At 22.5% G+C, this 12751-nt stretch overlaps 1 protein-coding gene across 1 annotated transcript; it reads right to left on the bottom strand.

The window, feature by feature from the left end:
* Positions 1-1694: 1694 nt before the first annotated feature.
* LOC105366472 (uncharacterized) lies at positions 1695-10913 on the bottom strand. The gene is made up of 5 exons (XM_011504927.1): positions 10482-10913; positions 7939-8193; positions 5286-5393; positions 4579-4716; positions 1695-2184 (listed from the first exon to the last, which is right to left on the bottom strand). Exons 1-5 carry the CDS (start codon positions 10558-10560, stop codon positions 1976-1978), a joined length of 789 nt encoding a protein of 262 aa, XP_011503229.1. The 5' UTR covers positions 10561-10913; the 3' UTR covers positions 1695-1975.
* Between the last annotated feature and the right edge of the window lie 1838 nt (positions 10914-12751).

The raw sequence follows: 12751 nt of genomic DNA, 5'->3' as shown, positions 1-12751 counted from the left end.
TTTACGTTAAAGCTATAGTTTCTTTTTAAAGACTCAATGTATATAATTCTATATAATTTATAGTTTGAGGCTGATAAAATTATAAATACTTATGAATACTCGGCTATTAAAAATATTATACAAAATATCATAATAAACATTAGCTTATAAATATAGATAATATAAATATATTATAGATATAGATGTAGATATATTATAATTGATATATAATACTAATCTATACAGCATAATATAAATACAGATATAATAATTCTAATGTATTCATAATGACAATAATTTACCAAAGTTAATTCATAAAAAGTATTTAATGAAAATTAATTTTCAGTTATTAATCAAAATTACGTGCTTGAAATATTTTTCTTTGTAATACAAAATTGTCATTCTAAATATCTTCATTAATAAAAATTTTATTTTATCTGAATATCTATATGGCTTTTATCAAACATAAAATAGTTCTAAAATATGGAAAATATGTGCGTCTTTTTTTTATAAAAATGCAAAAATTATAAATTTTATTTCATAACAAATTATCGTTGAAAAGTGTTTATATTGGTTGTTTCTATGCAATAACTAAAATAACAGTAGTTGCTGATAATTTAATTATTTTTACTTTTTCGTATATACTACATGTAAATCTTAATATTTAAAAACAGTATTTAAGATAAAATATTCAATAACATTTACGATTTTGAGCCTTCCAGATTTGTTGCACTTTCCACAAACTGTTTGAATAAATTTGATTAATTATTCAAGATAATATCACAATAATTCATATAAAAAAGCAATTACAGTACGAATATCACATTTGTTAATGTAATTTATAAATAGGCGTTCATTACTTTTTTAATTTCATAGCTTTCAAATAAGGTACGCGAAAATCTATTCGTTACATATTTGATTATTGTAATAGCGAACAAGTATAAAACGATAATTAAATTAAATTTAAATAATTAACAAAAATTAAATAAATAAAACAACGATCTTATTAATTTTATAATGAAATAATAAATAGGGTATTAACAAAATTCATTTTTCATGATGTTCATGTTTTAAATTATTTAATAACTTGATAGTAAATTTATGTTTAATTCTTTTATGAATTACAATAATTCTAACAGTATCTCAAGTTCGTATTTTTATAATTTTATTTATTAAATTAACTTTATAACTATTTCAATATTGTAAGGTTGTATCAATTAAAAATCAGTTTAAAATTTATTTTATAATGGTTGAAAAATACATTACTTTTTTCAATATCTTAATACACTTTTTTTGTAAATGAATCTATAATTGTTATTAAAAATTAATAATTACTTAAATGCAATTAAATTTTTACTTTTTTCAGGTAATTTTATAAGCTTTGATGCAATTATGAACAAAATTCATTTGCCTTTCTAAGTTTTCTTTGTATTTATGCTATTATTATTCTAAAATTATTATTAAAAACACACACCAGAGCAATAAATATTTTTATTTATTGACATTTTTGTTAATATTGATAGTTTAATGTAAATATCTAATAGTGTCAAAATACTTTTCAAAGGTATTTGAAATATTTAAATAAATTTGAAACATTCATTCAAATTTACAAGATTATATAAAACTGAAAAATCGAGTTATTAAAAAGTCTCCAATTATTTCACGGATTAAATGTAAAAACAAAAATTTGTATTAGCTTCTTTATGTGTGTAGAAATATTTTTATGTATCGTATTCAACACATCAATTAATAATTTTATTATACTATTGTCCGAAAAAAGTTGTTACACAGTTTATTTAATAAAAAAACAATAACATAAATTATACTGTGATATATGAAGAAGATTAAAGTTTCAATTGAAATAGTAATTCGGGGGAGGGGGAAGCCTGTCACGATAGACGGTAATCCAACACAGAGATGAATGTCGGTTTATACCTCAAAGGCTTCACGCTGCTACGCAATCATTGCCGATATGGGGCTGAAGCGCATAATCTTGCTAAGAAGGATCCAAGCAACAGAGGCCAGTGCGGAAAGAACCGAAGTCCATGCTCCAAGAAGCAACGACGCGTCGAGCTTTGAGGACACTGCGGTCGACAGGGCCACCGACGACGCCGTCTTCCGGTCCATCGGGTAGAATACGTCCAGTTACCCGATCCTGTGACCGCTTACAGTGTATTATTGTCAGCGTAAACAGGGCGAATGTTGCTATCAACATAAAATAAAGAATATTTTTATATTTGAAGAAAAAGGTATTGATAAAATTTTTTTTTAGCATTTGAAGTAAATGTAAAATAAAATTTTTTTCAATAGCACATATAATAATCAAAATGCAAATTGCACAAAAAAGCTTCTCCAAAAAATTAATTTTCTTTTACACAAATAATTTAGCTAATTATTTTTTAAACTTGTATACTAAATAAACTATTCTCAAATAAAATTTTCAAACTTTAAACTACAAATTAACTATTATGACTTCGCTAATATCTATCATTTAAAAAAAAAAATTTTTTATTCGTAATAAAAAATAAATAATGAATTAATTTACTTATTTCAACCGTATACATATTTGAATATTCTTTAACAAAAAATTCCTAGTCAATTGTAAATCTTTTACTTACATTATCAAATACAATTTTTTAATTTATAAGTTAAATCGAAATTTGGTAAAAATAAACCAAATGATGAATTCAACAATGTAATAATTGTTTATTTTTACTTTTATTTTTCTATGTATGTTAAGGAAGTAGAAAAGGTATAAAAATCCTAGTGATGCATCATGTATTAACATATCTTTTTTATTAGTATCGAGTATTAATATATTTTTCCATGGAACGCAAACTAACCTTTATCAGCTTCTGTTCATTAATTTATATTCAAGTGTTGATAACCTTGAATATTTGTTTAAATGTCCAATGACTAACTTTAAGAAATAGTATTCATTTGTTATTAGAATAGGTTTATTTTCAATCGAATATTACTTAAAAAAAAAGAAATTCGAACCATGATTTCGTTCATTTTATTGGTTTAGAATTAATATTCGTAAGACAAAACATTTTGATAATTACGTAATGTAATCGTCAATTGAAGGGCATTTCATAGTATGAATTTAAATTTACTCGACTATATAATTATATCAAATCATGTATTATTAAAAATTCTAATGAAAAGGATTAATTAATATAAGAAGTAAAAAATAGTTTTTAAATAGTTTTACAATATGAATAAAATATTTAGACTTAGTTCTATTCAATTCGATATTTAATGTATTTGCAAATTTATGTTCTATTTGCAAAAATATATTATTCTTATTTAAATAATTTAAATTTATTCTGTGATATTATAATTAGGTAATATGATTTTGATTGTTTTATGTATTTATTAGATGCAACAAAATTAAAATATTTTATTTGTTTGTTTTATTTATTTATTTAAAATAAATAATTCATTTATTGATATAGCCATGTAGCAATTGTTAATAAAAACTTTATAACACATATACTTTATTGCACATTAAATAAAGAAATATTTAAATGAATTTTGTATGCTTATTATGTACTATATATATTTATATTTCACTATCAATAATATTTTTTAAAATTTGTTGACTTTATTTATATATATATATATATATATATATAAATAAAGTCAACTAATTTAAAATACAAATATATATATATATATATATCCTAATTAATTTTAGTTTATTAATCAAGCTTTATTATTAAATGTTTTACATAATCTCTTTGAGCAATATAAAACTTTTCAAATAATTATAAATCTTTCTTTTATAGATAAATTAAATTGAGTCAAAACAAATTAATGTTGTTTTATTAAATTTAATTAATATAAGCAGTATTTTTATACAGTGATTATGATCTAATATCATTTTGATCCAGATACATAATAATTAAAAAATGTACAGCTTTAATGTCAGTAAGTGTCTATCAAGTACCACATCAACAGGTAAGGGCCAAGGTTAAGTGAAAATGTTCTAAAGCTAAATGATTTTCAAATATTTGAATCTAAATTAGTTAATTTTATATTCAAAACAATAAATAAAAGAATATCAATAAATATTTAAAGAATTATTATAAGCTTATTATTTATTTTATTCGCAAATAAAATGGAGATTAGTACATACTGTTAAATTAAAAAAGGTATTTATTAAAATAAATTACAATGTTATTTAGATTATAGAAAATTGTAATTAATAATGTATTCAGTTAATTTTTATTTTCGTACTGAAATCCCAATTATTAATTTAATTAAAACCGAAACTTAGTTTAATGAATTTTTGTAAATGCTAAATCTAAGTAATAATGTTATTAAATGCATTATAATATATGTCATTGGATTTTAATACAATGCATTTCTATAATTTAATGCATATATAAAAGAATGTAAGCATATGGATTATTAATGCAATAATGTAAATGACTTTTCTTTTATATTTTATAATTTTTACTCATTAACTTTTCTAATAAATGTAATTCACTCCTACCAAGAGTAACATTTATATAGTTAATGAAAAGAACTAAATAATATTTATTGAGGTATAGATGCTTAGTTCGAACGCGTTGAATGAATATATAATGTTACCTGCTAGAAGATACATTACACCAGTCACCAGTACAGCCGAAATTTGATGTCTGCAGAGTCCGAAAAATCCAACGAAAACAGCTGAACCAAGAATTATTAAACACACCAAGGAGCAAGATATGCTCAGATTTTGCATTCCTGTACAATAAATTTATTGTTATAACTGTTAAATTATTCAAATTAGTTTTAATCATTTCCCTTTATTTTTAAAAGTAAATTAATTCAGATTTTTATTTAGTGACAGATACTTTTTATGAAATTACATCCGTACCATTCGATATTCGATATATCCGTATGCATTCAATAATAAAAGCTAAGTTTAATTATTAAAAATGTTCATAATTGTTCTTTGTAAAATACAGAAATACTCATCTATATTACATATAAATTTTAATATATTTAGAATTTTATTAAAATTTTAAATATTCATGAAGTTATAAATTATATAAATGATAAATGCAAGTTTTATCTTTAAAAATGTGAAAAAAGTTATTTATAAAATGGGATTATATATTAATAATAATTAAATATATGAATCCATTTAAATCTTGAGTAGTCGTGAAAACAAGTAATTACGAGAAATTTAATCACCGAATACTCTCACTCAGGGTATTTAGAATAATATTGTATATACAGATTGATAATAATTAAAAATCAAAAGGCCAATTTTATCTCTCCGTAATAAGATTGATATAACACTGACTTACGGTTCTGCCAAGCAGCGCGCATTTCCTCGTGCGCCTCATCTGGCGTCAAGTAATTGATGCATTTTTCTTGTGGAAAGCCAAGCTGCGCCAATAATTGAATTTCTTCATCTGTAAAACATCGATGATTTTAAAAATTTGAGCTTTAATACATATTAGTACATTCAAAATCACACTCCTGTATATTATTATCGTCATGAACTGATTCATATTTTATTATTTACTTCTGTCTCCATTTTTAAAGAGTTTTAAAAGAGTCTAGTTTTAATAGAGAAAATTGCAAAAAATAAAAATATAGTATTTGAAATTAATAATGTATTGATATAAGTAATGGATATTATGCTATTATTAATTATAAGAAAAATAAAGATTATTGTGCTTTAAAATATAGAGTTTTGAAATTCGAAAATCAGTACGTATAATTAAATAAAAACAAAGTATTTAAACATTAAGCATTCATGTACATCAAAAGAGCTAATTATTCAAATGATATTTTATTGAAATTTATGTCTACATCGGAATAAATATTTTCAGTACAGATTAATTATACCAAACAGTACACTAACAAACAGTATGCTATTTCAGTATATTATTAAGTAGTATTTGAAGTAAACTTATAATGCATTATATACGAGCAAAATCAAACCGATGACACAAACATCGGTCCGTAAGGTACCTCGACATTTCAATGCGCACTTCAATTCTGAAGATTAATACGTGATATTACCGTTAACAATTTTCAACCTTCCTTGGAAGATACACACATGATAAATACAACCTAGACCCAGTGAACTCTTCATTCAGACTTGATGCCCTGGTATCGATTTTTTATTAAGTATATCACACGTATCGTTTAGGGATTCAAGTATTGAGTTCCGAATTCTAGAGTCGCATAATAGTACAAACATTTTTCTTTTAATAAATTTCCTTGCATATAGTTTTAAAATGAAGTAACTGTTTAATGTCTGGTCAGCAAAGATATTTGAACACTCTTTGCAAAGACATTTAGACAAATATTTAATTTATTGAATAAACATATTACAAATGTATAATTTATTATATTCGATTAAATTGAATGAAATTGGTTTTTAACTAAATTAAAAAACTAATCATATCAAATTCTTTATATATATCAAATTACTTTTATTTGTTACATATAAATATTGAAATTGGATTTAATAATTTTTGATAATATAAAAAAGCTTTAAATGTAAATAAACAAATAGTAATAACATTTTTTTTCAATTATAAGATAATTATTTCCTTCTATTAATAGTAAATTGTTTCCCTAATCAAATTATGATTTAAATTAAAATCTCTGTACTTTACATATAACTTATGTACAATTAATTTTATAAAAATAACAATATAGATTTATAAATGAAATTTCTTATATTTATAAATTTTTTCGAGTTGAATAGTTTTTAATTTAATTACTATTTGTAGCACTTATACATTCATATATTATAATTTCTTTATGAATTCCAAGAAGAATTTCTATCTAGTAAGGCACAGATACTTCCAGTATGGAAATAATATATTAAATTGAACTGTATGAAATAAGTTAATTTTTATGGACATATACATTTCTAATAATTAGAAATGATTATGGAATTTTTTGTGAATTTGATAGAACAAATAAATACAAAATATTTTTAGACCTACTGAAATGGTACATTATATAACCATTATAAAGTGATGAAAGATACATTTAATATACGTATTAAAAGACAATTTATATTGCCAAATTTCTATTATATTGCGTAAAAAAAGAAAAAAGATAGAAATTTAATAAAATATCGATTATATAACTTTTTGAATACTATTCCATCTTAGACTATGCAAATTAGTAAGTTATTTATATTATTTATTATTATTATTTTGACAAGGCAAAAATCTTAAGAAAAAATTTGAAATTATAGTGAATGTGAAATTATCTACTAATTATTAATTTCTTAATATTATATTGGCTTGTATATATTGAAAACTATTTTTTAAGACAAATAAGAACATTTAGATAAGTTTTTTGGTTCATTGTATCAGTATGGTAATATATAAATTCATTTGTTTGTATTTGTATAAGAAATAAATAATAGTTGCATTTATTATAATTAATAAAATCGTTCATAAATTTATATTAAATTTAGTATATAAGTTCATGAATAAACTTATTTAAAAGAACTGATTAAAATAATCGATAAAAAATGTTTAAACTAAACTAAATTAATAGATTTTGTATATATATATATATATATATATATGCGTGCGTGTGTGTGTGTGTGTGTGTGTGTGTGTGTGTGTGTGTTATTGATTAAATGCTTTAATTTAAGAATTTGGAGTAATTTAAATTATTCACGATGTATTTATTTTTTGAAATGAAACTTTACTTTTCAAGAATGTAAAATTCAGTTCCTTTCATAAAAATTAATTGGAATATCATTTTGCCAGAAAAAAAAATAATAAACAATATATAAACATAATGTAATGAGTTCAAAACATATAAAATAATAATAAAACGTTATTACATAGGTATGGACATATATTTATGTATTTTTTAAATTTCAACACTTATTAATAAATAGAATACAACATTATTAAAATAACAATTTATACAATTATTTCATATATATTCTATTAAAAAGAAAATCAGATGTACCTGTGAGGGACATGCACATGGTCCAGATCCCGCCATGCATAGGTACGAGAAAAGCTGGACTTGGCCTCATTTTTGTATGGTGAGATGAACTGTGGCCCAAGATTCGTTCCGTAGACCAGGGCAGGGCATCCAGTCGGCCAACTTTTCCGTCCAAGAACCAGTTAGGGATAATGTTTGTCCTCTCAAGTATCTCTTTATCCCAATCTACCTCCTCCCAGTGATCTGACATTATTGCCAAACAAAGAAGACCTGTCGCTACAAATGAAAGTTATTCATTTTATAAAACGTTAAAAGTTAATGAATAAAGTGAAAAATAAGGTAATAACTATAACCTCAATTTTAATTTAGAAAATAAATAAAAGAATAATGTGTTAAAAGAGTAGTTTTTTTAATTTTCTCAAAACTTAAATTCAGTAATTTAACAGTCTTATTAAAGTGAATCATTTCAAATATAAAAAAAATTAATTCAATATTCTCAAATTAGTCTGACAAAAAAAAAATTTTAATATATATTGTATACGGTTATATATTACCTATTATATAATTTATGTAATTATGTTTCTAAACATTTATTGTATATAATAACAAGATTTTCAATATAATTAGAATTTTTCTATAGTGAGAAATTAATTTAAAAATTACAAAATATAAATAAAAAATTCGTAAATATAAATTTGACATCTTTCCCTCATAAATGATGGATAAATGAAAAATTTTATCTAAATGTCAGTATTAACCAAGTTAAAAAAAAGTATAATTATTATTTATATTAATATTATTCTTGACGTAATTTTATAGCAATTAAAGTATGAAAATATATAGATCGATTCTTCTAATTTATTATGAATTTTTTAAATTTCGATACTTTATCTTTTATTTTATATTTATCTTATATTTTAGATAAGATTATCTAAAAATAATTGAAATTCAATTTTAAATAAACGAATTTTTTTTTATTCGAAAAAAGTGACTAAAATGTAAAATTCAGGTTATATAATTGATAAAAAATAATATTTAAGCAATTTCAAATTTACTTAGTTACAATGTTATTAAATTTAATAACTTATTTAACATTATACCTTAAAATTATAAATAAATTGTTAGATTCTGTTATAGAACTAGACTTACAGAAAATTATATTTTTTCAAATTTAAATATTATATTATAAATATTGCATCGTAAAGAAGCTTCATAAAAAATATTAAAGAAAATCTTAAATAAAGTAATTTACGAAATTTTAATGAATTAATTCAAGATATTTTTCCTTTAGGAGTTAAAATTAATAATAAATTTTAATATATTTTGTTATCTTGTATCAGTTTTAAGTTTATTTTTCAAAATATATTTGTGTATCTTACTAATTAAAGTAACCTATATAAAATGTTTAAATGATTTATAAATTTTGTTTAAATTGAAGCAATAATCTAAAATCTGTTTAATATATTATATTAATAACTATAACAAATATTTTTATAATTCTCTAATAAAATAATTTTTAAAATTTGCATAGTAGTTATATTTAATTACAAAGAATTGATTATTTTTTTACAAGATACGAGTTGCAATTAATAAATCAAATCAAGAAATGAGATAGTTAAAAGGATGGTCGTATAGTCTAATATATTGTATATTCTATGTAAGGAATATAATTATTATATCCTAATAACAATATAAGTCAACGAATTAATTTTGAATCTAAAAATAGATTGTTTTACCCGTACATACATATATATATATATATATATATATATATATATATATATTATACGTAACTACTAATCTAAATACATAATTGATGAAATGAAAGCTTCCATTTTTTTGATATTTCTGTAAATTTTTTAATGGCATTACCTTCAGCTCAATGAAAAAGTTATCGTTTTTATAAATACGAAAAAAATGTAGTAGAATTTCCAAACAATCTTTATGTTAAACTATAATTTAAAACTATAACTTAAACTATAATTATTTGAAATCAAACAGTAGAGTAACTTTTTACACTTTTTATGTAAATATTCTTTTTATATAATTGAGCACAATAAACACATATATGTTTTTACTTCATATGTGTAATATAACAATAATTAATTTAAGCGAAAAATTATTTTTTTTTAAATCATATATCATTACACATTAAATAGTAAATAGAAAAATGGTATATTGAATATTAAAAATCCTTAATCAAATAAATATTATTTTATTCATTAATCAATTTTAGTTATATATTCATTGGAAATCACTTAGTAATCTGTACTTTATTTATACAAATGTATTAATAAGTTGATAAAGTAAACAAGATTTTATTGATAACGATGTTTTTTAAATATACCCATGGAAAACGCACTACATATATACATATTTAAATAAATAAAATAAGTGTTTTAAGATGAATTTAACTTAAAAAAAAGGCAAAAATAAAATAAAAGGAAGTTAATAAAAATCAATTGATTGTATTCGAAGTTATAAAACGAATTTATGAAACAAAAATAAAAATGAAAAGTAGATAAATAATCAATAAAGAAAATGAGGAAGTTGGATTGACATACCAGCACATGTCAGAGTAAGGGTGGCAAAAAGAAAAATTAGCCTTGGTGCCGGGCTCCTGGGTAGCCTCGTGGGTTCCATAAGGAGTGGCTGCCGTTGTCGCCTGTTCGTCCAGGCACCGCTGAGCCTCCTGGGCCCTCTGCCTGCGAACCAGCGGACCTTCAGATTCGTTACCGCGGACTGTGCGCCGCGTGCGCAGGGATAGGGACGAAAAATAGACTAGTAAATTGGCGAAACAAAGGTGAAGAGTAAAAAGGGAGACAAAAAATGAGATACGGAGACAGAGAAGAAGTATGAAAAAAGGAGGAAAGACACACAGGGATGAAAAGGTGTGCCTTAGACAATCGAGAAACGCGTACTACTTGGCCTCGATAACGCAGGGGGCGGCGAACTGCGATTAAGTTACCCCTCTTCCTTGACGTCGCGGCGCCGACGTCGATGCGCGGACTGACTACGCGTTATATTTTCTGTAAGCTCGTTCGTTTACACGATTTATCAACTAAGGGCTTTTCCATCAGTCGAATACAATTTCATCGTTAATATAGCCTGTACATAATCAACCCTTACTATTAAGTCATGTCGTCATACTGCATGCGCATGATGTGAAATATTATATTTTCGACTTATATTTTAATTGTTAAATTTGTTAATTAGTTTTATTGTTTAAATTGTTGCTTTTAGAGTTCTTCCTTTTGTCGAAGATACATTTTTTATTTGTATAACTAAACTAATCACTTTAATTAGGGTAAATAATTTTACAATTTTGGTTAAATTACTTCCTATACAAAAAAGTTACTCAGCATTTATATGGAGCTCAAGAACATTGAACTTTTAGCCTGACTGAGAAATGGGCGATTAAGTTAGTTCGTGGTGACTTATGTATAACGTAAAAATAAAAGAGCGACCAACTATTATTCTGATTTTATAATAATTATTATAATATTATTTTCATTTTTTTTAATAATTATTATCATTTATATTACTTTTTATTATTCCAATGTATTATAGCATTTTAAACTTTTATTCCACTTATTTAATTAATTTTAAAATATCTTACATATCAGCAACCCTTTATTTAGTTTATCTGTTGCTCGTTAAATCTTTTAAATATAATAAATTTATTCGCTTTAAAATAAATAATCAATAGAGAAATTTTTAATAATTATTAATTACATTAATTTATAATATGAAGAACTATTTTTGTAATATCGATGCGTTTAATTTGTTTTTAAACAATAACTATATTGTTGGACATGTCATTTCGTATTTAATACAGAATTATTAGAAGCTTTCGGAACTATTTAATTATAAAAATGTATGAAAATATGTATTACAATAAAGTAATGTTCTATTCAACTTCTAAAATTTCTTCAACTTCTGAATTTTTATGCTTCTTTTATCAGTGCTAGTAGTTTTCGTATGTTATCACATATGCCAATAAGTATATTATTAACATTCTATAATAATTACATATTAATTGGCATATGTTGTATAATAAAATACATAATTTTGTTCAAAAATGATATTTTTCTTCTAGACGTTTTTCTGAATAGATTTAATACTGTTTTATCTACAAATCATACAAATATGTACAAATACAAATACAAATTAATAAAATATGTACTTAATAAATAACAAGTATATTTTACATTTACTTCAATCTATAAGACTAATTTCCACTATCGATGCAATATTTGCAAATAAATATTAATATGAATGGCTAGCAAACAAATTAAATTTAAATAAAAAAATATTAAATAATTTATTGTTTCTAACGTGATAGATTTAACATGATAAAAAATTATGTAAGAATCCATGATGGCTTAATAATGTAATGATAAATTGATATGTATTTCAAAATGTTTTAGTTTATTCAGAAATATAAACCTCAAATTTAAATTTATTGGAATGGGAAACGTTTAAGATAAATTTTATATTTATATCTGTAATCTGATACAGATATTCATCAATATTTATACTGTTAAAAAATATTACATTACCCGTTAAATAGATACCTGGTGTAAAAGAAAGTATAATGTAAAGTATGTAAAAGAGTATAAAAAAATTCTATAAAAGAAAATTCATTATAATAATATTTAGTTAATCATTATTGTTAATTATTATTAATTATACAATATGTTAGCAGTTGAAATTAATTAACTACTGTAATATTGTAATGTATAGAATTTTGTATAATTTATTTTTAAATTTAATTGCGATTGATTTGGGAAACTGTTAGTACTATTAAAATCATTTAAGTTTTAACTGGAAA

The sequence above is a fragment of the Ceratosolen solmsi genome, unplaced genomic scaffold (assembly GCF_000503995.2).
Source record: "Ceratosolen solmsi marchali unplaced genomic scaffold, CerSol_1.0 scaffold4, whole genome shotgun sequence".
NCBI classification, from domain to species: domain Eukaryota; kingdom Metazoa; phylum Arthropoda; class Insecta; order Hymenoptera; family Agaonidae; genus Ceratosolen; species Ceratosolen solmsi.
The sequence above is the reverse complement of the archived record's forward strand: the minus strand, read 5'-3'. Positions and strand labels throughout refer to the sequence as shown.

Bases quoted from the DNA above. Each gene is read 5' to 3' on its own strand.
- LOC105366472 (XM_011504927.1), bottom strand. From the start codon at position 10,560: ATGGAACCCACGAGGCTACCCAGGAGCCCGGCACCAAGGCTAATTTTT. The intron at 8,194-10,481 runs GTATGTCAATCC...TTTCATTTGTAG, and splicing joins CCTTACTCTGACATGTGCTG to CGACAGGTCTTCTTTGTTTG. The intron at 4,717-5,285 runs GTAAGTCAGTGT...TTTATTGTACAG, and splicing joins GCGCGCTGCTTGGCAGAACC to GAATGCAAAATCTGAGCATA.